The 25,281-nt window shown below is 42.6% G+C and overlaps 1 protein-coding gene and 1 non-coding gene across 2 annotated transcripts; one reads left to right on the top strand and one right to left on the bottom strand.

The window, feature by feature from the left end:
• Nucleotides 1-1,388: 1,388 nt before the first annotated feature.
• On the bottom strand, nt 1,389-24,443 carry htra1b (HtrA serine peptidase 1b). Its single transcript, XM_058406189.1, has 9 exons — nt 23,923-24,443; nt 18,260-18,362; nt 16,838-17,042; nt 6,593-6,787; nt 6,039-6,071; nt 4,114-4,228; nt 3,885-3,942; nt 3,693-3,788; nt 1,389-2,132 (listed from the first exon to the last, which is right to left on the bottom strand). The coding sequence occupies exons 1-9, from the start codon at nt 24,368-24,370 to the stop codon at nt 1,964-1,966; spliced, it is 1,422 nt and encodes a 473-aa protein (XP_058262172.1). The 5' UTR covers nt 24,371-24,443; the 3' UTR covers nt 1,389-1,963.
• Nucleotides 17,988-18,059, top strand: trnaq-cug (transfer RNA glutamine (anticodon CUG)). The gene has a single exon. It is a non-coding gene; the product is annotated as a tRNA-Gln (tRNA).
• Nucleotides 24,444-25,281: the final 838 nt, after the last annotated feature.

Genomic DNA, 25,281 nt, shown 5'->3' with positions numbered 1-25,281 from the left:
ACTCACTCCTATGGGCAATTTAGAATTACCAATCAATCTAATGTACATGTTTTTGGACTGTGGGAGGAAACCGGAGTACCCGGAGTAAACCCACACAGGCACGGGGAGAACATGCAAACTCCACACAGAAAGGCCCCTGCCTGTTCGAGGACCTTCTTGTGAAGCAACAGTGCTAACCACTAAGTGCTGCCTTGCTTTCAGGTCATCGTTGTGAAATCTTGCGACAGAGATGATGAGCAGCGAGCATTCCACTTGCTTGCTGATCTGAACAGAGATGTATAAGGTGTTTATGGATCTGTAGCTTTTTTACTTTTGAGTGTTTTTTCATAATAACATGGGGATGTGGTAGTTTAGTGGTTAAGGTGTTTGACTACTGAGTAGAAGGTTGTGAGTTTGAATCCTAGGTCCATCAAGATGCCACTGCTGGTAAGGCTCATAACCCTCAGTTGTATAAAATGGGATAAATTGTAAGTCGCCCTTGTTAAGGGTGTCTACTAAATGCTGTAAATGTAATGATGTTCTTGAGAACGTTAGGAAGCCCCTTCACCTTTGAAAATCAGTTCAGATTTTAATCTCTAAATGACTCCTCAGAAACATTTTATGGTGCATGTGGTCCAATATTTCCTCAGTTCCCTGCTCACAACTTTAGTTTTACTTACTGAAATTGGTTCCCATTCACTGTTTGCAACAAAAAATGGAAGAAAAAGCTTGGAAAGAAGTAGCAGAGCTCATGAGTGCCTCTGAGTGTACATAGCTAGTACAGCTAGCTTGTTTTGCTAATCTTTACCTACAATGAAGCTAGCCCTTAACCCTCAGTTGTATAAAAAATAAGATAAATTGTAAGTCGCCCTTGTTAAGGGTGTCTACTAAATGCCGTAAATGTAATGATGTTCTTGAGAACGTTAGGAAGCTCCTTCACCTTTGAAAATCAGTTCAGATTTTAATCTCTAAATGACTCCTCAAACATTTTATGGTGCATGTGGTCCAATATTTCCTCAGTTCCCTGCTCACAACTTTAGTTTTATTTACTGCACTTGGTTCCCATTTACTGTTTGCAACAAAAAATGGAAGAAAAAGCTTGGAAAGAAGTAGCAGAGCTCATGAGTGCCTCTGAGTGTACATAGCTAGTACAGATAGCTTGTTTTGCTAATCTATACCGTGAACAATGAAGCTAGCCCTTAACCCTCAGTTGTTAAGGGTGTCCACTAAAAGTAGTACATGAAACAATGTTCTTGAGAACTTTAGGAAGCTCCTTCACCTTTGAAAATGTTGCTACATGAAATCTTTCCATCTCATCTTTACCAATGACACCAGAACATCATCTGCAGCATTTCTATTGAAATCTACTCAAAGCAATGATGCGGTGTTGAGGACACGAATAAGACAAGTCCAAGAACCAAGATGTTTTATTTCTTAATGTTTCCTGTTAGTCTGCTAAGAGATCAACTCTGTAGTTCTGTACAAGTTCATAAACACATTAACAACATGATGTGAGTCCGTTATTCTGTTTCTAAAACCCGAATAAACATGAACACTGAAACCATAACGTCGTTAATGTGCAAGGATCTACACCAAAAATTCGAACTATTCTGGAATGAAGTAGCTTTAACTCTTGTGATATACATGGGATATAAGACTCAATCCTGCTGATATTCTGTTTGTGAAGAGTAATAAAGGAGAATAAAGACAAAAAACTGAAACACAGAAGCACTGAGTAATGGCAGACTGCAGATTTGACGCTTCTGAAGCGAGACACAAAAACAAGAGTAAACATTTCAGCAAAAAAGTTTAAATATTGTGGGATTTCATAAGAAAGAAAAAGATAAAAATAAAACAATGACTAAAAAACAAAATGAGCATGGCTCCAGATACACACTCCATGAAATGTCTGTGTTCTTTCGTTTTATAGCTAAGAACCAGCTCGAAAGTAGAGCAGGGGGTCATGACGTGGCGTGACGAGAGGTCAAGGGTCAATCTCCTCAGGCATGATGGTGAGGATGACGTCCTCGTTGCCTCGTCGGACCACCATGCGGAGTGTGTTGTCTTTTTTGATGGCGTCACTGACGTCGCTGGCTGATGTGATCCGCTGCCCGTTTATGCTGATGATGACGTCACTTTCCTGCAGGCCTCCGCTACGAGACGACGGACGAATACATTAGCGATATTCTTTAAGTTTAGCTAACGTACACCAAGTTTAGCTAGCACACACTATACAGTGGATTAAATATAAATATAAACATACAGCTCAGTTAAAGTACATCGGAAAACTAAATACAGTGGATATAACCTTACACCAGTTAATTGACACCAGTTTAGCTGATATATAGCTTACATGGATTATAGATTTTTACAGTTAAGTGTTAAGCTAGGCAACTTTACACAATGGACAGCTGATTTTAATGGAGCTAACATGCAGCTAAGGGCATTATTTATAGAGTTTACTAATACGTAGCTAATAACAATATTTAGCATTATTTTAGCTCATCTGCACCAGTTTAGCGAACACACAACTACAGTAGCGTTAGCAGCAGTTGGTGTATCTACAGATTTAACAGCACACTCAGTGAAAAGAGGCAGGATTCCCACCACTAAAAGACACGCCTACTGTGATCTACACATGTCCTACATCCATCATCATCATCATCATCATCATCATCATCATCATCTCCTCCCTCGCCTTCTTTCTTTTTTTTGTCCAAAAACATCAGTTTGGGGTTTTTTTGGACCTCAAAGCGTTTTTATTCACAGTCATGTAACAAACCACATGAGGAGACTCTTCCCTCAGTATGTTGTAACCTCAGTTTTAAACAGGAAGTGGCATTCAGGCTCACACACACACACACACCCTGCTGTTTCCGCTCCAGTGGGTCATTACTGTGTACCGTATGACTTCATTACAAAAATGAGCCGAGCCTGCACACAATGACACAACTAAACCGGGGCCTTACAGCCAGCTTTTACTTCTTTTCTTTCTGTTCATCAGCTTTGCCTGGGACTCTGACGTCCAGCTGAACGCAGCGCTCTTACTCTACACTCTCACTAGCAAGCAACAAATGAAAGTTGAGTGTTTATTTTCTACATTCGTGGCATTGAGGCACAATTTCAATCACAAGAATCACTTGAGTTCAGATTCTTTCTCAGATTTTCATCTCTTAATCACGCCTTAGAAATATTTTATGGTGCGGCTGGTCCGATATTTCCTCACTTCCCTGCTCACAACTTTAGTTTTACTATCTGCAACTGAAAAAAGCTTGGAAAGAAGTAGCAGAGCTTTCCATGAGTGCCTCTGAGTGTACATAGCTAGTACAGCTAGCTTGTTTTGCTAATATAAACCGACAATGAAGCTAGCATGAAGCCAAATGTGTAACATTAATCACAAAAATTATTTTTCAAATCAGTACATTTGTGTTTATCTAGTTTAATTAGTTTTAAATTATATATAATCACCCTCAGTTCAATATAGCTACTACTGTTCCTCAAAAAAGCCATGCTGGACAAGCCACGCCCACAAGCAACAAACTACCAGTGAGTTGTCAAAGACATAGGCATAAACATACCTTCTCCAGCTCATCTGAGCAACCCAACAATAACCTATACTTTAAAATATTCCATATATCTCATCTTTTATTTACGATATCCACAGAAAAGATATCCATTCCCAAGTGAATGCACACATGTAAAATTCTACTCACCTTTCTGCTGGAGTTTTGGGAATGACCTCGATGACATACGCCCCGGAAGTGACGTCAGGGAAATCAGTCGTTCTACCCTTCAACTCCTTCGCAAGACTACAAGAAAGTGAAGAGAAAAGTTACAGAAAAGTACAACAGCTTGTTAAAATCGGTCCTGTAGCTCTGGACAGGAGTTTCAGAGGTTCTACTCACGTTGGGGTGAGGCTCATCATTCTCACGCCGATATACTTCTTTTTCGTGGTGGTTTTTCCTGTAAAAAAAAAAAAAAATAATAATAATACATTAGAATTCAGCCAAGCTGGATATGATTGTTATGATAATGGCACCAATGTATAACTAGCACTTTCGTTATTGGTACAAGGGAGCTAATGTGATGATATAGCAGGTAAAAAAAGATCTACATCTAGTCCTTGTCTCTAACCTTTGGCCTGTCGATCATGAGATTCAGTAAGGAACTGGCGGATCTTGTCAGAAGGAATGGCGAAGGAGATCCCCGCGGTCACCTTCAGAGTATTAATTCCTATCACCTCTCCATCCTCCACACACACACACACACACACACACACACACAAAATCATAAACACATACAAAACAACAAGCTGGCTGAAAAAGTGTTGCCTTTCACTGCTGATAAATACCAGGAGAAGAAAAATCTTGTGCTGTCATGCTGCCATCTTTCCTGTTCTTCATGCCTTGTAAATGTACTCTAGGTACACAATACAGATGTATCGACTTAAAAAACCTCTGACCTCCAAAGCTGGGGTTTGCCTCCAGTCCTCTGTTCTACCAAGGTGAGCATATCTGTTTTATTTTACAGCTTTTTTAGTGATAAGCTATGGGATTTTGGGATACCAGCTAGCACCGTGTCCTAGAGTTACCATTCTCCCTGGTTCTCACAGCGCTTCTACATAATGTGTTAGTTGGCTTTTGCTACCACCGGGGCTGGATTCAGGTATCTCCTGATTCTTCCCCTTCCAGGAGGGAGTCTGCATTGGTGCTATCTGCTCAGACCAATCCACACCATCCCCAGCAGGTCTGTGGCTACAAACCACAGGATGCTTTGGTGTTTTTTTTAAATCACAGTTTTCTCAGATTAGTTTACTAAAATAACACCAGGTGGTGATTCTAGTGTGGTAGCTTAGTGGTTTAGACAATGCCCTATAGATTGGAAAGTTGCCACTGCTGGGCTCTTGAGCAAGTTGCTCTGGATGAGAGTGTCTACCACATGCTGTAAATGTAACCTCTAATCTGCTTGCTGGAGACATTAAGTTTTTCCAACAAAAGGTGGCAGCTTGGGAGCAGTGCTTTATCGGAGAGGCACCATGGAGGCTCCCAGTACTGGCTGGGGAACTATATGAAGATGCAGAGTGCTCAAGAGTATCACTGGCCACATGTTGGTACACTTAAACAAGGTCTTGGCTCATCATTTCCATAAGCCTGTGGGTTTGGCCTTTTGAAATGAATCAATAACTGAGGACACCCTTGAACGCAAATGCTCCTGTATGCATACAGTAGGTGAATGATGTGCACCTCAGTGACTAGATCTGGCACATTGCCCGATTCCAAAATACTAACTTTTCTTCAGTTACTGCTAGACAGTGGCAAGTCCTTATCTATACTAACAGTGTTGCAGTACACCATAGCACTGTACACAGTATATCTCTAGAGAGCTTAGGACAATACCTTTCAGAAGATGTCTTATTTTGTAGACTGTTAAGGCCCCTCCATCAAGCCGATGCAAAATGCTGAACTGAATTGTATGACTCTGAGAGTGGGGAACTGCCTTGCTCTGACCATTTGGTTGATTTCTGCCCAAGGTTATATGAATTATTTAAAATTAATTGACCTTGCAAGTGTGTCAAATGGGCAAGCCTGCAGATTGTTGCTTGTGCCTTACAGTACTATTTAGATAACACTATGATTAATTGGTGAGCTGGGGATTTAGTCCCTTTTCCAAACATGCCACTCTACTTCTCTTCCTGGAGTGCCAGGAAGGTAGTGCTGCTGCTATTTGGGCATCACTGTGTATTTTCACCAGGTTCTAGAAAGTTAATATTGTCATTGGCATGAGCGTGGCAGTCATCTCCATGCAAGAAGATTCCAGGGAAAGATGGCTTCATGACAGGATTATTCATCACTGATTCAAATACTAGACCACTTTGTGACTTTTGTGGAAGGTCTTGACACACACAAAAAGAATGTATCCAGGTGATTCGCACTGCCCTTGGTGTTTATCCAGTGTTCATAGAACCACAGTACAATACATAAGTAGCATTAACCCCACCCTCCTTCAGTCTATTATAAAATTGATCATAGAAATCATGAAAGAATGAAATGCAGGCTTACCAGGTTCACCAGAGGTCCTCCTGAATTTCCATACTGGCAGAAAAAAGTGTATTTTAGGTCAGTATCATATATAGGCAATAAGAAAACAGAGTGAGAATCAGCCCTGCTCTTTAGGGGAATGGGTGTGTATATTAAATGCAAGCCTGCCAATTTTTTTTTATTCGAACCAGAAACAATTTCCAAGTTATTACAGGACGTGGACTGCCAAATTTATGATGGCTGGAGCTTGTCAAGACTGAAAAGGTAGGTGTGACTCAAATACCTTTGGGCAGCATTACAAATCTGTCGGCACCGTGGAAAAAAGGGTTATGAAACAATGCTTTTGTTTGAGCATTAGCTTTTTCAAGTCTTCATTATTAGCACTTCTAAAAGGAACTACAGTATATGATTTTGGATAAGTCTGGCCTCAGGCACAGTCTACTTCTGGTAAAAGGACTACGCTAGATGAGCTAATAAATTGTCTTATTGTCACCACTGTCCTTTGATATATGGTATAGCACAAGTAACCCACTGATTGATCTATTTGCTTTATGAATAGCAAAATTTGAGCTTACGTTGATGATAGCGTCCGTCTGGATATAGTCCATGTCTGAGTTGCGGAGGCCAAGCTCCTTGCCACCACGCTGAGTGGTGCTGACGATTCCCGTCGTCACAGTGTTCTGGAGGGAGAAGGGGCTTCCGATGGCGACCACAAACTCACCAGGCCTCAGATCAGCTGAGCTGCCCAGCAACAGCACTGGAAGCTTGTTCTGTAATACCAAGAATTTCTTTTAAACCTAAACTCAAAGTATATCATAAAAAATCTAGTTACAGCCTGGGTTTTAAGGGTCTGACCCTGTGTTCACTCTACCAGTGTCTCTTGAAGTTACTGGGTGTGGCCTGTATGGAATTTTTTTTGTTCCAATACATTAGCTATGTAACGAAGTATGTTCAAACGTTACCAGATGTGGGTATAGCCAATAAAGATATGGCAACATTTTTAATGAAAATCCTTTAGTCAATGATCAAACAGGTTCAATGACGAAAACAAAATGTTCCCATGGGTTTAGATGGGCACAAAGGATGGACAATCAAAGGCTCTGTATCCACATTATTATGACTTAAACATGCTTTTGTTGGCAAAGTTTCACACTTTTCTAAAGAGTTCCTGTATTTTAAAAGAGCAACCTATCTTCTGTTACCCATCATACCCCATATGGACTACTGACCTACACAAGAAAAGATTTCCCACACAGAAACAAGCCCAGATTAGCTGCATGTCTGTGAATCTTTCCAAAAATACAGCCCAACATTGCCTTCGAATCTTTTACCCCCAGCAACCTACAATCATGTTCCTTTGCTCCTGAGGCCATATTCTGCACCAAATTGGGATTTTTCTAAATGTAGCCACCAAATTACATGTCGTATTCACTGCGATACAATGCATCATCGTATCCCGATGCTGGATTTGAGGCCACATCTGTTTGGTCAACAACGTGATGACAAGAATACTGCAGTTTTATTGGTACTTGCAACTTTTTGCTGTATTTTGTGGGAGAGCTAATTTAAGGACATGCTGAGCTTGTGCTGGTGTCCAGTGACAGCTAAGTGTAACTATACACCATTCCAAATCGATCAAAAAGTGTGAGCATTGTGCCATGGCCCTACTCTAGACCTGCTTTTTAACACAATTCGTCAGAAGGTTTGGATATTTGTCTCCTTTGACAGTGGGTACCGTTGTTAGGAACCTTTTCAATATAGATCAGTAGAGCTCATTAAATACATTAAGTTCCCCTGTCTCTCTCCTGGTGGGAGCCATGTAGGCAACAGGTCAACTACATTTACATTTTTGCCATTTTGCAGACGCCCTTATCCAGAGCGATGTACAATTCAATCTCATACAATCTCGTACAATCTCATTTTATAAAACTGAGCAATTGGGGGTTAAGAGCCTTGCTCAGGGGCCCAGCAGTGGCAGATCTGTGGACCTAGGATTCAAAGTCACAACCTTCCAATCAGTAGTCCAACACCTTAACCACTAAGCTACTACATCCCCTTATGTACTAGGACTTCCCTATCCAGAGCCAAGGATTCCAGCTGTGGGATTCTCAGATGTTCCCAAGATATCATCTGTCCATTGTGTCCTGGGTCTACCCAAGGGTCTCCATCCAGTGGGATTTACCTAATACAGCTCTACAGACCAGCAGGCATCCTTGTAAGGAACCCAAACCACCTCTTAATTTGGATTTCTTATACAAGGCTCTCCAGTATTGCCAGGCTCTTCTTTAAGCTAACAGGCTTGCGAAGGAGCTCGATTTGGAGATGTTTTTGGACCAAGGTCTGCAAATGTTCACACTTGGTTTGAACCCAACCTTGACTGGATTTTGAATGACACTGTGGCTCCCAGTAATGGCCATACACACCACATCCTTCATCCAGCATGAAGCTGTGAGAAGTTTCCACACCCTGCAATCTCAAAATCTACTCCATCAGCCGAGTCACCAGCTCGTCCACACGAGTGCAACGTGATATGTCTTTAAATGCGTAACATGCTACACAGATTTACTACTTTACATGTTTATTGCGCTGATTTACTTGCCATAAAGAGCGTAGCCTAAAAAAGCACTAAAGCTGACGTGGGTTCTTTACACCACAAATAAAACTGTTTATAAATAGCAGCATCTTCAATAAGTTTCTGCTTTAACTATGGAAAAGGCTACTTCTCCGACTTACTAGTCAGCTAGTAAACATAAGCAATCATGTAACCCTTAAAGCTTGACCTCACTGCTTGTATATTTGATGATTATAAAGTGTATAAAGAATTATTCATGTGCATCTACTGAAACATAAAAGCACCAAAAGAGTGTGAACATTTTGGGGGAAAAAAAGCTGTCTGTTGTAGCGCCTTCCAATAAGCGCCAAACAGCATCTTCGTGCCAACACTACGTTTAGATTTGTTGATGTTTTTTGGAGAAGGTTGTGCTGTGATGCCCTGCAGTTAACTCGGCAGGAACCTAGTCATCATGGTCAGAAAGGAAGTATGTGTCACTGGCTAGACACCTTTTTTGCTTGGATGGTATTCACCAAAACGCTGGACGTAGTCAGACTGGGGTTGAAATGAAATAAAAAAAAAAAAAAAAGAAGCAGTTGTGAAGGTCATTGTGAAGCTTTGGTTATCCAAAAATCCATTTCCCATTACCTCACTGTTACAAGCGTCTGGCATAATGTTCCTTGGTCGTGTGTTGGATTGAGTTTTCTTTCGTTTATTTATTATTATTTTTTTGAACAGCACATGATGGAATGTCATCATTGGTCATATTGGGGAACTGTACCAATAAACATGGTGACAGGAGCAAGAAAGAGAAAGAGGATGCAGATGATCCCTGACTTTGAGTGCACTCTTGTTGCAGGAGTCTTATAGTTCTGCTGAAGTACTTGCGGTTAATGATATCCTGTTATATTCTGGAGATCTAATAAATTCTGTGGACATTCAAGAACTCAAGTCGTGTTTTTTTTTTTATTGACTTGGACTCAGTCTTACGGGAGTTTACACTTGGACTTGGTCCGGCTTGGACTTGGTCGGTTTTGTGCTTAACATGGTGTTTGATGGGACTGAGATTTTAAAAATAATATGTTTTTTTTTCTTTTGGTTTTTTTTACATGCACCAAAGTTTGACCTAAAGCCGAATGTGTGAATAAAGCCATGTACTGGAGCAGTGATGAAGCTGTAGGTGAAGTAAAGACATGACTTTGAAGAAGCTTTGATGATCTTTGGTCTTAACCATGTCTCGGTCTTGATCTCAACCTCGACTAGACCTGGTCTTGACCAAAGTGTTCAGCCCCAGTGGATTCACAGCCTCATTCAGAGGACCACCACACCACCAGCATGTGGCTTTGACTCTCACTCAAAATGCTGAAGCTTTGCGGTTCATAGTTAATGCGATAAAATATTCAATAAATGCTCACCAATCACTATTAACACATTTAAGTGGAAAATTCAGATTGTACAATTTAACATGGAACACTGAGCAATGTGATCACCAGGAACAGCTACATCAAGTCCATAAAAACTCAAGCAGAAGTTTCCAAATGACCCAAAGCCTTGACCACGCTACGGTGTTTTTAGAAATGATAAATAACATTTAAACATACGAAAAAACAGCATCTACAAACTGTATTTCCAGAGCATGCAGAGAAACAACTCTGATTTTAAGTGATTTTTGTGTCTCCTTGTTATTTACTACCAGGCTAATGCTAAATCCAGATTTAATAGAAGTTAAGCATATCTGCATGTTTGTTTCACAGTGACCTGATGCTGATGAAGAGCCAACAGAGGAAGATGGATGAAGAAAGCTGAACCCCTACACTAGTGCAGAAGATCACGACAGAAAAAATCAGTGTGGCTTGTTTACGTGAAGCTTGCAGAAACATCTTACAATAGAAGCATATAAAACTCGTAACACCTTTACGGTGAGAGCCGTATTTGTTCGAATAAGTGAATAAAATAAAAGAGGAAATCCTCTCATGAACCCGTCTGTAGCATGAAACGACCTCACATGAGGTCTTGTTTAGTAAGGTAGATGTAACCTTCATAAACAATCACGAGGAAAGCGACCCAAACAAAACAGTCAGGGCAGTGACTCAGATTTCCGTTTATACATGTGACCCACTTGGACTCCTGAACCTCCTGAAGGACATGACCGTGACTCACTAACCCACTGATCCTTCATGTTTGCATCTGGAATAATTTCACTGATGACTAAGGAGACGTGAGAAGTGCAGCTTATTGTGCCTAGAAAGGGATTAAAATCTGTTTACTGAGAACTCACGAGTGTTGAATCATCACACTGCAGTGTGCACATGGAGCATATGGTCTTCTTTAAAGTTCAGTGATTCAGAGCCTGTTGGTCCTGCGCTTTAGCGTCATGGACAAATACAACAGATTTTTTTTATTTTTTCTCTCTTCCAGGAAAATGTTTAAAACTTCTTGAAATCCCCAAGTCTTGTGTTCATTCAATTAAATACTCTCTAGAAAGTAGACCCCCTGCCCCTGAAAGAGTATCTTCCTCTACAGAATTAGCTTAGTCAGCAGAGAACATGGCTCACGGTTCACAGTGCGTCTCCTTCCAATCTAATAAATTCTCTTCTCCGCATTGAACTTGTTTGTTAATCCACTCTACCGACTGTTATGTAAATCAGTCAATCATTTGGACACGCCGGTGAGTTTAGGGTGCTGGTTAAACTTTAGGGATGTTCGAATAACTCAGTTTGGATATGCCTCCTTTGTAACCACCAATCACACTCCACAGAGTTCACCAAGCTGCCAATAAGGCCAGAGAAGCTTCTCAGGAACATCTGTTTACTCTGTGATGGTTCGCCAAAGTTAATGACCTTTATACATATTCAGTCAAAAAAAAAAAAAAAAGCTTAAAAATCCATAATTCGGCTCTGGAGGACGAGTCAGTCATCTTCCAGGTCAGCCCTGTGTCCAGTGAGGAATCTCACAAGTGGGAGAGCTTTGGAATTTAAAAATATTCTGCGGCTGCCAAGATCTTGCTTAAAAAAATTTGCCAAACAGCCTGTGGCGAGGCAAGTGAGAGTACAAGTGCAGACAGAGCAACTGCAACATTCAGAGGCATTTCTGCTGTAGAATATTCTGCAAAGATTAGGATGGTAGAGAAGATAATGTCCATAACCAAGTGATTATTTACCTGCAAATCAGACAAGGTAATGAAGAAACGCATTTCCAGTCTTCAATCCCTCATCCTATCGAATAGTTTCAGTTCTTTTTATTTGTAAGATAGAATTTCTGCTCAGATCTGGCAACCCTGAACATCACTAACTCTTCCAGTTTCACTCACTGACACTCAAGAATTTTGAACTGAATTGTTCCTGAGGAGAAATGCTCTCAAATCTCTCAGCCCAGAATCAGAAGTGTGCATCTGGCCTTGACGTTTCTCCAAATCAAATAAAAAAAAAGAGCTGAAACATGTGCAGTGTGAGCTATACCGTGGCTCCATGAAGACTTACAGTAACAGGCGTGTTGTTATTAAAGCAGGTGGTGAAGAAACCGTCCAAGACCTCCTCATGATGAGATGCAGCAAGCATGTGTTTATGTTACTCCAGCAGGGGATTCATTCGCTCAGTCATCCCCTCTGTGGCGGCGTATTTACAGACCTGTGGATGGTCCAGATCTCCATGATTCTATGCACAATCGTATAAGATTTACACCGCATGTTTATTTCAGATATCTCCAGAGGTTCATCTCTTCAGCAGTGCCCTCAGATTCAAGATTCAAGATTCAAGAAGCTTTATTGTCATTTCAACCACATATAGCTGACGCAGTATATAGTGAAATGAAACAACGTTTCTCCAGGAACTGGTGCTACATAAACATAACATGTGGCTATAGCGTATGGTTCGGTGAGTAATCCAATTAAAATGATTCCCAGATGATCACTGGGAATTAAGACCCGCTAAAAAAGATGAAGAAGTCAGGGTATAGAGAAACATACACTAAAAATACACTAAATCAGAAACGATGAACTTGCAGTTGTTCTTTCGGCTGCTCCCTATTCAGGGTCGCCACAGTGGATCATTTGGTCCACATGTTTCGATTTGGCACAGGTTTTATGCCGGATGCCCTTCCTGACACAACCCTCCCATTTTATCCGGGCTTGGGACCGGCACTGAGAGTTAACACTTCAGTGGCTGGATTAGCTCCCTGCCTGGGAATTGAACCCGGGCCGCGGCAACAAGAGCACGGGATCCTGTCGCTGGACCACCAGGTGGCTAAACGATGAGCTTGCAGTATTTAGTATATAAGCATGTATCCTGAGGATTTCTCAGCTGGACTTACAAGAAAAGCTGGAGTTGTTTTTCATAAAGAAATCGGAGAGCACCTTCTGGCACGGCGATTCAGAACACATCCATGTATGAGGCTACAGCAGAGCACAACTGGCAATTTCCAATCACTTTATCTCTGATTAGGATTACTTCTATAATTAAATAGTTTTAAAGAGTTTATCTGTGGATCCTATCAGAAAGTCTGAAGGTGAACAAGAAAGAACGAGCAAATTTGCCTGGAGACTTTTCAAACTCTGACAGTGTGATGAATATATTCCTGCAACCAAAACTCCCCATTTTTCTTCTCTTTGGCATTAATCAGATAATGAGTCAAAAAAAATAAAAATAAAACCCCACAGGTGGGATGCCTTCTAGGCATGTTTATTAGTCACTATTCATCATGGAAATATTCATCAAATAACAGGAGGCTTGGGCCTACATGCAGCTGTTTACTTTGTGGCTGTTTACCTACGCGAGTGTGTGGAAGAACCATCCAACTTCTCGCAGGAACAGAAAAGCTCACTGTCTCGACTCGCAAGGCACCAACTTACAAACAGTCAGTCACGTGTCAGAACCATTACGCACGCAAGTATCAGGGTCAGCACTTCTTCACATTCACTAAAAAGGAAAAAAAACACACAAACGCACCATCAGGCTGAAGCAGAGATCGATCAAGAGGGTGAAAAGATTCACTGTGGAGTGAAGATGGACGTAGAGGTTAGCACTCGAGTCTGTAGCTAAGTCTGAACACTGAGGTGCATTTCATGTGGTGAGATGCTTCAGGCATTTTTGAGATTGCTGGTGTTCAGCATTGAGGCGTCTGAATGGAAGTCTGATCTTATTCTCCATTCAGAGGCCACACATGACTGTGAGCTCCACGGATATTCCAGATAAAGAGGCTTTGTAAGAGATGACTGGGCTTTTGTGCTGGACAACAAGGGATTGTCATGAGCACACACTGATGTGCAGGAAAAGAAACAGTAACAAACTTATTCGTTTATCTGTCTTCGGTAAGCGCAGTAGCAGTGGATCTGGAATCTGTCCTAGGAAGACAGGGAGCGAGTCAGGAATACAGCCTAGATGGGATGCCAGTCCGCCTTAATCCAAGTGCAGACAATCCACTGAAGTGGGACTGCAGCGCCAGTCTCTGAACCTGTACCTGTATGAAGCTCTGGGTAAAACCTATAGTGGGCGTGGCTTTTACTGGAAGGGTTTCATTATTAAATATGAGCAGTGCTGTGGAGGTTCTCTGGTTTCCTCCCCAGGGCTCAGTGTGTGACTGTGGTTGGCCACTTGCCCAGGATGTTCCCTACCTTCTGCTCCGAGTCCCATAGGCTTCAGGCACCCTGATACCCTGTGTAATGGATGGATGGATGGATGGATGAATGGATAGATGGATGGATGAATGGGTAGATGCATGAACAGATGGGTTGGATGGATGGCTGGTTGGATGGCTGGGTGAGACTACATACTGAGAACCTCAACAATCAGCTGTGTAAGCTGTGTGAATTCTGTCTCTGATGGTTCCACAGCCTCAGCTACATCACTCCAGTTCATAAATCTCGAAAGAACAAATTCGGTTGATTCTATTTCCCAAAATATAAACAAAACAGTAGCTTAATATAAACCAGCATGCCTCTGAACCATCGGTTACTAAAGATGGATGAATGAATGCGGCAAATACATGACCTATAAGAAATCCACAGTACACTGGGAGAAGATGTGTGTCTCCACGCAGCCAGTAACCCGAAGCCCAGCGCTGTGGCTTATCCCGGAGATTCAACAAGTTAATCCCTTAATGTCTTTTATTGTAATTACAACCACACATGCAGCAGATGACAAATGCAAACACAATGTGTCTCTGTGTGATGCTAACTGCTAACATGAGCCTTTGTTCTTGTTCTCAGCGTCTCGGTGAGGATGTGATGAAGTGTTAGAGAATCCTCTCTGCACAGCAGTGAGTCAGTGCTGCTGGAATTCGCTCGTGTCCTGGCAGAACAGAGGCACGGGTTATGCTGGTGATGATCATTAACATGCTGTCGGGAGAAGAGCGCAAACGTTCTAACACCTTCAGCATTCCTTTCATCTGAAAAGAACATGGCTTTGGAAACGGCGGACATCTGAAACTGTAATCAGATTATCTGCAGATTTACGGATCAGGCTGGAGGTCAGCGTGCGTTTACATTCGCCCCGTTCCTCTTCCTATTGCTGTGTACATAAGAAAGTTGTTGGTGTTTTTAATCTTTTGGCTGGGTTTTGACCAGAATGTAGTCATTCTGCAGACTGCAGCATGAATTATTCCAGATTTTCTGATTTATTGGGAATAAATGAGTCTCTTGTTTGACTCTGATGTTAAAATGTGAAGCTCTTACACAAACATCAAGCCTGCAGCGGTTCCTCCACTTTCCTCCTGTGTGCCACGTTCGATGTGCTGATTTTCTGACACATATATTTTCATTTGGCATTGTGTGCCTCACCAGCTTTCTAAAGTGGAGCAGGACCTGCTGAGACTCATTCTGATCATGCTCTGAGGAACACAGGCCGAGTTCAGACACGGCATGCCACAGCATGCTCGCATTCTGTCTGCTTCTCTCAGATAAGTTTGCATGTCCCTGCTCTAGGGTCTGCTTTGTGGTCCAGAGTTGAACAACAGGCTGCCAGTCAACACCTAGAGTTCAAGGGCTTCTGGAGATACTGCACTATAATTACATACTTTACTATTATTTACTTCTCTTCACTGGAATTCAAAGGCCAGATGAAAATCTTTGGCTTTGACAATGAACCTCATTTATCATTTCTTTTTATTGCCGCTGGTGTGTAAATGGTTTTGGAGCCAAATGGAAATAAAACTTCCAGCCAGATTTAGAAGAGACGATGCTGATTCATTAAATTAGCGTGTAAAACCTCAACTCATCAACTATTACACGAGTTCATGAACGCTTGCCTAAAAGCAGGACTGGGAAATATTCATGAATTTGTGTCTAGCTCTGGAAATCCTCAGACCCTCAGTGTAAAGAGATGGTGGATGCTTTTACATAACAAGTTTGCAAAAATAGTTTACACACGGTTTGGAAAAAGTGGGTGATAATCCGCAGCCTCGGAGAGAGACGGCTCGGCCGGTGCGGTGCAGCGTTCCTTCAAACAGACTGCAGGCTTGGAAAATCGAGCCATCGATAAAGATGATTAAGCGTGTGCTGCAGAAGATCTGCCAGCAGATGAGAATACGAGCTGGGAGAAAGAGAGCAGCATTAATTATTCAGAGTGCAGCAGTGACTAAGCACAGAAACGTGGCATGGACCTTTGCCAGCTTCAGCGGAACACGAGCCCGTGCTCATGCTCCCGGATGCTCAGGAGGCGTTTTTCGAAGGAAAGGCACTAGTTTTAGTTTTAAACACTAAACTCATGAGCCTTTTATACAAAAATAGGACAAGAAACATTTATGTGAATTGAGGCACTGGGCTATTTTTAATCTTCCATACAGTTATCAGAAATCTCAGAGCCTCAGAGTTACACAGGGCCAAGCAAAGCATTCCTCAGAGCTTACAGTGTGAGGAGGACAAAAAAGGGAAAAATATCACAGACAGCATCTTAAAACAGGTCAGGGTGTGTGTGTGTGTATGTGTGTGTGTGTGTGTGAGCCTGAGACAACACTTTATATATCACAACTGAAATACTTCTCTCTTTTTCACACAAAAAATATGGATTCTGGATTCAGATTGGTCAGGAGATGATGAGTGATATTTATTATTATTATTATTATTATTATTATTTATAAATTAAGGTAGGTTCATATTAATGTGTTTTAGTAATGCGCGGAATAAAAACATTGTTTATTATTTAAAAATTGGAATGATCAAAGGAATGTCATGGAATCATGATTCCCACCTGGAATCATGGTGTCAGGAATCGCTAAGGAATGTGAACATGTGGTTCTGACTGATCTGAGTTGCTAGCCAGTGCTGAAGAGAACTCACAGGCGTGTCGATCTTGATGAGGGCGATGTCGGCTTTCTCATCCACGTCTTTGATCTTGGCGTCGTATGTGGCTCCTGACTTCAGCTCCACTTTGACTCGGTGTTTGTTGGCCACCACGTGAGCGTTGGTGACGATCAGACCGTCTTCGGACACGATGAAGCCCGAGCCGCTGGCCACCGCCAACTCCCGCTTAGTGAACACCATCCTGCCAACAACCGAGTGGCTACTCATCAAACACATCTCAGAAATGAATAAGGCAACATTTTACACACTTCTACACCGTTGACGAACTCTGGATCCTGATTTGTCAGAAGGTGTTGATTAATTCCCTATAACGATAATACACGATGGTTTCTATAGCAACAGCTCACTCACTGGGATGTGTATGCCGGATGCTTCAGTGATATAGAGCGTGTCTAATCAGTGATATTTTGCGAGATGTTTATGTTATGGAAGTCTCCAGTGTCTGACGTCTTCAGGACAGAGGAGTTTATGTTTCTGACTAGCTTTTTGTATCTCAAGACAGAGAAATGAAGAAGGAGACTGGTGAGGGAATGACATCTGCTGAGTTTCTAGCCGCTGTAATGTAAGCCGAGAACTTGCGGGAACATTAAACGTAACTAGAAACGGATAAAAATTATGATAAGTAAAAAGTTTCATAAAGGAATATAAGAGGAATAAAACACTGGCTGTGATTGGAAATCATTCTGAAGGAGTGAGACTTCATCACATCACACTGTTGTTGATTGTTTTCCCCTCAAAGCACAACCCCATGTGTTTTAATCCTCCTGCAGTGGAGTAAGAGTAAGTTCTTAGCGAGTTAAACAGACATATGAGGGCAGATCTGATGAGAAACATCTCATTTTATAAGCATCAACATTCTTCCCAAAAAACTGTTCCCAAGGGCCAACATTCCCGGCTTAAAGATTTCCTGCTGGAGCGGAGCGCTGAGGAACTTCCTCTGATGAATGACTTGCAGTAAACACATCCCTCCGCTCTGCCCTGAAGAGTGCTGATCTCAAAACTCTGCTCTGTACAGAACATGGATGATACACTACAATTAGACCTATTAGATATCAGACGTCAGGAAATTGGAAAACGGTTAAATATTATAAATTCTACCAAAAATATTTAGCTAATAAATGTGTCTGGTTCCATGGTGTAATGGTTAGCACTCTGGACTCTGAATCCAGCGATCCGAGTTCAAATCTCGGTGGAACCTAGCTTTTGTAAATTTCCCATTGGGATGAATAAACTATCTATCTATCTAAAACACAAGCTCTGAAGCTGTAGTGTCTCGATCTTCTCAGCTCAGAAAGGTCAGCAACATGAACACACAACAGGAGCTGTGAAGATCCAGATGTTCTTGTTAGTACATGAGAGAAAGAAACAACAGAGGTGAGCCAGAGGTCAGAATCGTACTTGCGGTAGAGTTCAATGTGGACGACGGCGGGTGCGATTTTCTCCACCACATCCGCGATGAAGTTGTATCTGTGCCGCAGGCTGTCAGGATTCCCATCATGACCTGAGGAAGCAGCAGAAAATGGACAAAAATTCAGAGAGAATTCATACATGCTGAGTGCTGCGTTCTGATTGGTCAGAAGGTGTTGATTAATTCTCTAGAACAGACAGTAGTGTATTAATATGTTATCATTTCCATAGTAACAGCATGTGTGAACAGATGCTTATGTGACATTTATTTATAGAAGGAGTCTCCAGTGTCAGAGATGAAGCTGTAACTAAGTTTTTCAACATCTTCAGGAGCTTGTGGTTTCTTGATAACAAAATACAGGAAGGATGCCCTTCCTGACGCAACCCTCCCGTTTTATCCAGGCTTAGAACTGGCACAGCATCCTGGAGCTAGGAATCAAACCCTGGCCTTCCACGTGGCAGGCAAGAAACCTACCACTGAGCCACCAAATGCCCCATGAAGGAAAGACTGTTTATAGCTGCTGTAATGTAAGTGACAAAAGGAAATAACCTCAATAAGCTCTTATATAACACTAAAAAGTATGAAAAGCTGGAACTGTTGACAGATCACCATGGGAACAAAAGTGTCAAGACTTTATCACACACAAACACTATGTTCTTTCGCGTTTTAGATAATGGAAACCGAAGGAGATTGCGCTGCTATTTTATGCTCCACATATTCTTGCAGCTTCCTCCTTTTTATACAGCGAAGTCTTTCCAAATCTCTCTACATGCCTTGACAATAAAGTTCAATTAAACCTTTTTTTCTGGCTGATGATCATCTGTAACGCTTTTTCCTCTTTCCCGCGGCACTTTCTGGTTGTTTGCTTCTTTCTTGAGGCTGGAAAGATGTATGACAGAATAAATCCCGGTGATTAACTCCACTCTAACCCTTCATAGTTTTGCCATTCTGCTTAAAATATGGCATGATGCAGGACAGACAACACAATATCCGTTAATCCGACACAGATGGGAGACAGTTACTGAATGCACACTGCATGCTAACCACAACACATGTGCTACGACACTAGCGAGCTGGTAACGCTTACTTCTTTTCCAGTCTTAATACGTGGGAGCTCATAAATTCCAATTACTTCTCCTTAAGCGTCTCGGGTGATGGAGACGTGGAAAAGAATGCAAGTATAAAGTTTCACGACTCTTTGTGTCTTTCATTAATTTGGCTGGAATCTCGATTAGGAAACTGCTTCAGAAATATAGTTGATAAAATCTTTCCAGTTAAGTGACCAGTCATCTATGAAAGGATGAAAAAAATTTAGAGCTCTCTCAATACCACACCTTCATTGTGACAGACAGATGCATAGGCCACACCTCCTTCACAGACTGACTGGCCACACCTACCTTCACAGGCCACACCTACTTCACTACAATTTAGAGTCAAAAAAGGCCACACCTCCTTCCAGGACTGAGTGGAACATTAGCCACACCTCCTTCCAGGACTGAGTAGAACATTAGCCACACCTCCTTCCAGGACTGAGTGGAACATTAGCCACACCTCCTTCCAGGACTGAGTAGAACATTAGCCACACCTCCTTCCAGGATTGACTAGCACAGAGGCCACACCTACTTCACTACAATTTAGAGGGAAAAAAGGCCACGCCTCCTTTCAGGACTGAGTGGAACATTAGCCATGCCTCTTTCACCAGGACTTAGTGAAACATTAGGCATGCCTCCTTTACCAGGACTGACTGGAACATTAGCCACGCCTCCTTTACCAGGACTTAGTGAAACATTAGCCACGCCTCTTTCACCAGGACTGAGTGAAACATTAGCCACACCTCCTTCACCAGGACTTAGTGAAACATTAGGCATGCCTCCTTTACCAGGACTGAGTGAAACATTAGCCACGCCTCCTTCACCAGGACTTAGTGAAACATTAGCCACGCCTCATTTACCAGGACTGAGTGGAACATTAGCCACACCTCCTGTGCTGCAGTTATGCTCTTTATACATTAAACAGCTGTTTAATGCAGCATTAATGACACAGTGAGGTCACATGACCATATCTGGGATGAGCTGAATTATCTGCTAAATGTTCTGGTGCATGTGCTATAAGACAGACATAAGGAAATAAAAAAAGCCCACAGTATATTTTCTCATGCTGCAGTCCACCACGGCAGCTTTAACGCTGCTGAAACGCAGACCCAACAGTTCACATGTTAAACACATTACATCATCATCACTGTGACAGTGACAAACCACAGCCTTTTATTTCTGCACAAATGTTTCAAAGAACAAATCATACTTCAGGTATTCACTGATTCTGTCCAAGTGTTACTGCGCTGAAGACATAAAACTGTGAAACACCACGAGAACACACCAGCAAAACCAGTCTGTCCTAAAGATTACAGTTACAGCTTTATCTCTGACACTGGAGACTCCTTCCATACATGTTCCAATAAACAAACCCTGAGAACTGGCTATTACTACAGAAACTGTGATGCTTTATAACCAGCGCACTGCTGTCAGAGCTGCTGTTACACAGAATGAATCACCGCCTGCAGATATTAATTGTGAGGACACGTGTTCATGGACGGTGCCAAAAGATACGAGACCTGCAATGTTGAGAGACTTTTCTGTTTACCGCAGTGACTCAGACCACCAACTGCCACGGAGCTGAAGAGTGCGCTTGCTTTTCCGATGCTAACTCAGCACTCACTAAACCAAATCTGTGTGTGTATATGTGTGTGTGTATGTGTGTGTGTTGGCTGCTACGCAACATTGCCCACTCACCATTTAAGCTAATGTTTAGAACCATAAAAACACGTTCAACTTTTGGAATGTTGTTTTAGCCCAAAATGCTGAAAAGCTCACTTTGTGGAGGCAAACATTAACACAAAGTCCTACTTAAAAGCCTTAACACAGTCATGTTATCACCGGGCAGAACAAGAGAGAGAAAAGATGGTGGTGGGGGGGTTAATTACAGAACCACCCCTCTACCCTGGGCTGCCACCACCGTGCTTCACCGTGCTTTGGGCAATCTGCCCCCTAGTCAAAACACAGGTTTTAGAATTCCCAGAAAGTCTGATGCTCAGACTGTAACACATCTACCCCAAAGGGATTGAGGTGATTTAGGGCTTAGATGGATTTTTTTTTGTGTGTCACGTACAGCGTGATCAGATGTTCACACATGTAGCTGCTTTCATGTTGCCTTCCTGGTACGTTTTTGTCTTGTCCATTTAGGAATTTTGGAGAGACGTCCAGATCTCTGTTCACGCTAACATCGCTGGGGAAATAATCTCTCACTCTCTAACTCACATCTCTTCTTCTACTCTTTTTATTTGTTCACTGAAATATGTTAAAACTCTGTGGTCTGTACAGAGTGTGGAAGTGCTCTTCACTGTTTTGATGATGATGATGATGATGATGATGTGATGGAGCAGGAGCATGAAGGAGATTTTGACAGCCGCTATCTGATTACACACTCCACTGATTATGACAGGATTATGTCTGTTTCACTACGACATGTAGATCTACAGCCTTCACAAACTACAGCTAGGGTTCAGGATCCGGTGTGGCTTTTAGCCCTGAACCCTGCTTGTGTTCGATTCTGCACATTTGAAAACAACACTGGGCAGCACGGTGGCTCAGTGGTTAGCACTGTTGCCTCATAGCAAAAAGGTCCTGGGTTCGAATCCCAGGTTTGAACTGGGTGGAGTTTGCATGATCTTGTGTGGGTGTACTCTTGTTTCCTCCCATAGTCCAAAAACACGTACATTAGGTTGATTGGTAATTCTAAACTTTCTGTCTATATGTGTGGCCCTGTGATGGACTGGTGACCTGTCCAGGGTGTACCCCTGCCTTTCGCCCAATGTGTGCTGGGATAGGCTCCAGCAGATCCCTGTGTCTCTAATTAGGAATAAAGCAGGTATACAAAATGGATGGATGAATTCAATCCCAATGAACTGTTTCCATAATGGAATTTTGTGGATATTTTTGTGGCATTTGAGCTAGCCTGGATCCACTCAGGAGGGTTATATAACACCAGGTCCAGCTGGAGAGTTCATCACGTGACGCATCGGAAGGTCGAGAGGAACAGCCGGTGTGTCTGAAGCTCTGGCTGCGAGTCTCGGAACAGCTCAGGCACACACAGTTATTTTTGGATGGTTCAGCAGTGACGGGGATGAAAATCACTTTACGGCTTCGAGGAACAAAAAAAAAAAGAAAAAAAAAAGGACCAAACAAGCCTTAAGAACAAAGTGACCCAGGACACTTCACTCTTCATAAGGCTTTTAAAGAACATGGCACACTTTTGCAACATTACTGCATACTTCTTAAAAAAATATTCAGTGTTAATCTGCACTCCACAGAACAACCCAGCATTTTAAATTTGGCCTAAAACACGAATGTTAAAATAGCCGCATGTGTGGGCGGAGCCTCAGACAGCAGAGCTGAGATTAATCTCATTAAGAAGTTTAATCCTGCCCTTGCTAGAGGAAGTGTGTCAGCTCTCCTGGCTTTAACCTGAGTGACCACAGAGACGATTTCACACATGACCCCCCCCCTCCCCCCAACACTCCGAACCACACACAAACCTCCTTCACGTCACAGAACTCAGTTTGGGGATGGATTTATCCCCCTACCCACGGCCCTGGCTGTCTGGCTGCATCAGACCACCAGTTCCTGGAAGCTAGCCAGGATGGGTTTTTTTTTTTTAACAGGAAAGCATTAACCAAAAATGCTCAATATCAGCAATTTCCCAGAAGCAGGGGATGGCCTGTAGAGGAGTTTTACATTTTGGGGGGAAAAGTGTAGTTCACTGAGTTGAAAATAAACCAGTTTCTCTTTCCTCAGAGAAATATTTATAGATTATATTTCATAGAATATTAATAAAATAAAACTATTTTTGTTGCCAGATTGCTCTGATATAAGAGGAATAAAACACTCCAGGTCATGTTATTACAGGAAAATGATCAATTAGTTGCTAGAAATGTTGATTATTTTGCATGACCTGAAGCGTTTATCACAGTAATTGGCAACAATTATTCATGAATTAATCAACACGTTGTATTTTGCATCGTCTGTAGTCACAAAACAAGTTCCCACTTCCATTAGAGCAGCTATAAACAGTTATATACTATACAGGCAAAAGTACGTGCACTCCTGCCCCATCACAGCCATCTTGTCCTAGATTAGTTCCTCTCTCTTTGCTGTTAGAATCAGCTCCACTCTTCTGGAAGGCTTCTGGTGGGGATTTGTGTTCTTTCAGCTACAAGAACATTAGTGAGATCAGACCCTGATGTTGATGGTGAGGAGGTCTGGGGTGCAGTCGGTGTTCTAACTCAGTTCGTATGACAGCATTGTTCCATCAGTTTTAGTTCAGATCAGTTAACCCTGTTTACACTAACTGAGTGTGCTCTCAGAAATACAGCGTCTGATCCTCCTTCTTTATGGTTATTTACTTGACAGTGTGAATATAGTGCACCTTGAAAAAAAATGGATTTAAGGTAGAGGAGCTGAAGGACTGAAATGCACCTGTTTTAGTTAAAGATTCTGTTGAGAGAGAGAGAGAGAGAGAGAGAGAGAGAGAGAGTGCACCTGCAGTGAAACTACCCATCAGTGTTGTATTCACATAGATATGAATGAACTTTGCGCACCTTTGCCGCACGCGCCCCTCTGCACGACGATGACCGGTGGTTGGTTCTGACGCTGCGCGCTCCCGCTCGCCGTGCGCAGCTCGCACACGTTGCGGTAGGTCACGCCATCGCTGCCGCACGCCGGCTCGGTGCTCTCGCACGTGCACACGCCGCTCTTCGCGCGCCTTCGCACGGTGGCGCTGTAGGCCACGCCGTCGGTCACGGAGCAGCGCAGTCCATCGGCGCAGTCACTCTGGATGTTGCACCGCTCGCCCTCGCCCGTTGCGCACACGGGACAGCAGTTGCAGTGGTCAAGCGCGTCCCCGGATAGGCAGTCGGCAGGAATCGGCGGACACGCCGACTTGTCGCAGCTATCTGGGCACCCGGGAGCGCGCGCACTGCACAGCGACGGCGCGACGAGCAAGAACAGGAGGCACGTGCACGCCACGAGCTGAACACGCATCCTCATTTTTCTTTTTCTTTAGTGAGAGACACAGACAGAGATGGAGGAGAATCACTCAGCTGCTCACTGCTCTCTCAGCTGGCTGCACTTTTAAAGCCAGCATGCCTCACACGCAACAACAAAAACAAGCACGGGGATTGGGCACAGCACCGTGACGTCACATGTAAGGGCGTGACCCAGGAGGAAATAAATGAATCCCCGCCTTCTACCAGAAGCAAGGATGAGCGACTGTGGTGCTGTTTGTTCAAGTTATGGTTCAAAGAACAGTACATCAAATCCAAATGATGGTCTCTTACAAAACATCGGAGAGAGAGAGAGAGAGATCACTCAATCAAATGAAACCCCAAAACACAGTCACATTCAGTACGTTCTAACATTTCACTGACATTACACATTTCTTGTGACGCTTGATCCAGTTTTTTAACAACTATGATATCCAGAAAGTTCTAAAATCCATCATATAAATCATCCAGCTTTCAACACCAGCGACTTCTCTTACGTTACACAGTGCTGCTGAATCCTGCGCTCTGATTGGTGCTCAGGTGTTGATTCATTCTCCATAACAGCAGCTCTGACCGTAGCACAGGTTTATATTAATGCTCTCGCTCTGATATGTTGAATACGTTGCTATAGTAACATCTCATTCACATGGACGCCCCACTGATAATATACGAAAGTAACTGATAATATTAATGTTGCATGGATGGAAAGAGTCTCCAGTGTCAGCACTTTGCATCGGTCAGAGGTGAAGCTGTAACTTCAAGCCTTTCGGATGCAAAGCCTTAGCTGTATGATGTCTGTGAGAAAGGTGCAGTGAGTTTATAATGCTGCAGTAAACAGAGTGCAGCTCTCATGAGCTCATAGCTCTCATTCTGCCTCCACACAGTTTCTGGAGTAAAACTTCATCCTCCTCCCTG

This window comes from Hemibagrus wyckioides, linkage group LG13 (genome assembly GCF_019097595.1).
Source record: "Hemibagrus wyckioides isolate EC202008001 linkage group LG13, SWU_Hwy_1.0, whole genome shotgun sequence".
In the NCBI taxonomy this organism is placed as follows: domain Eukaryota; kingdom Metazoa; phylum Chordata; class Actinopteri; order Siluriformes; family Bagridae; genus Hemibagrus; species Hemibagrus wyckioides.
This window is presented reverse-complemented; position numbering and strand designations above follow the sequence as displayed.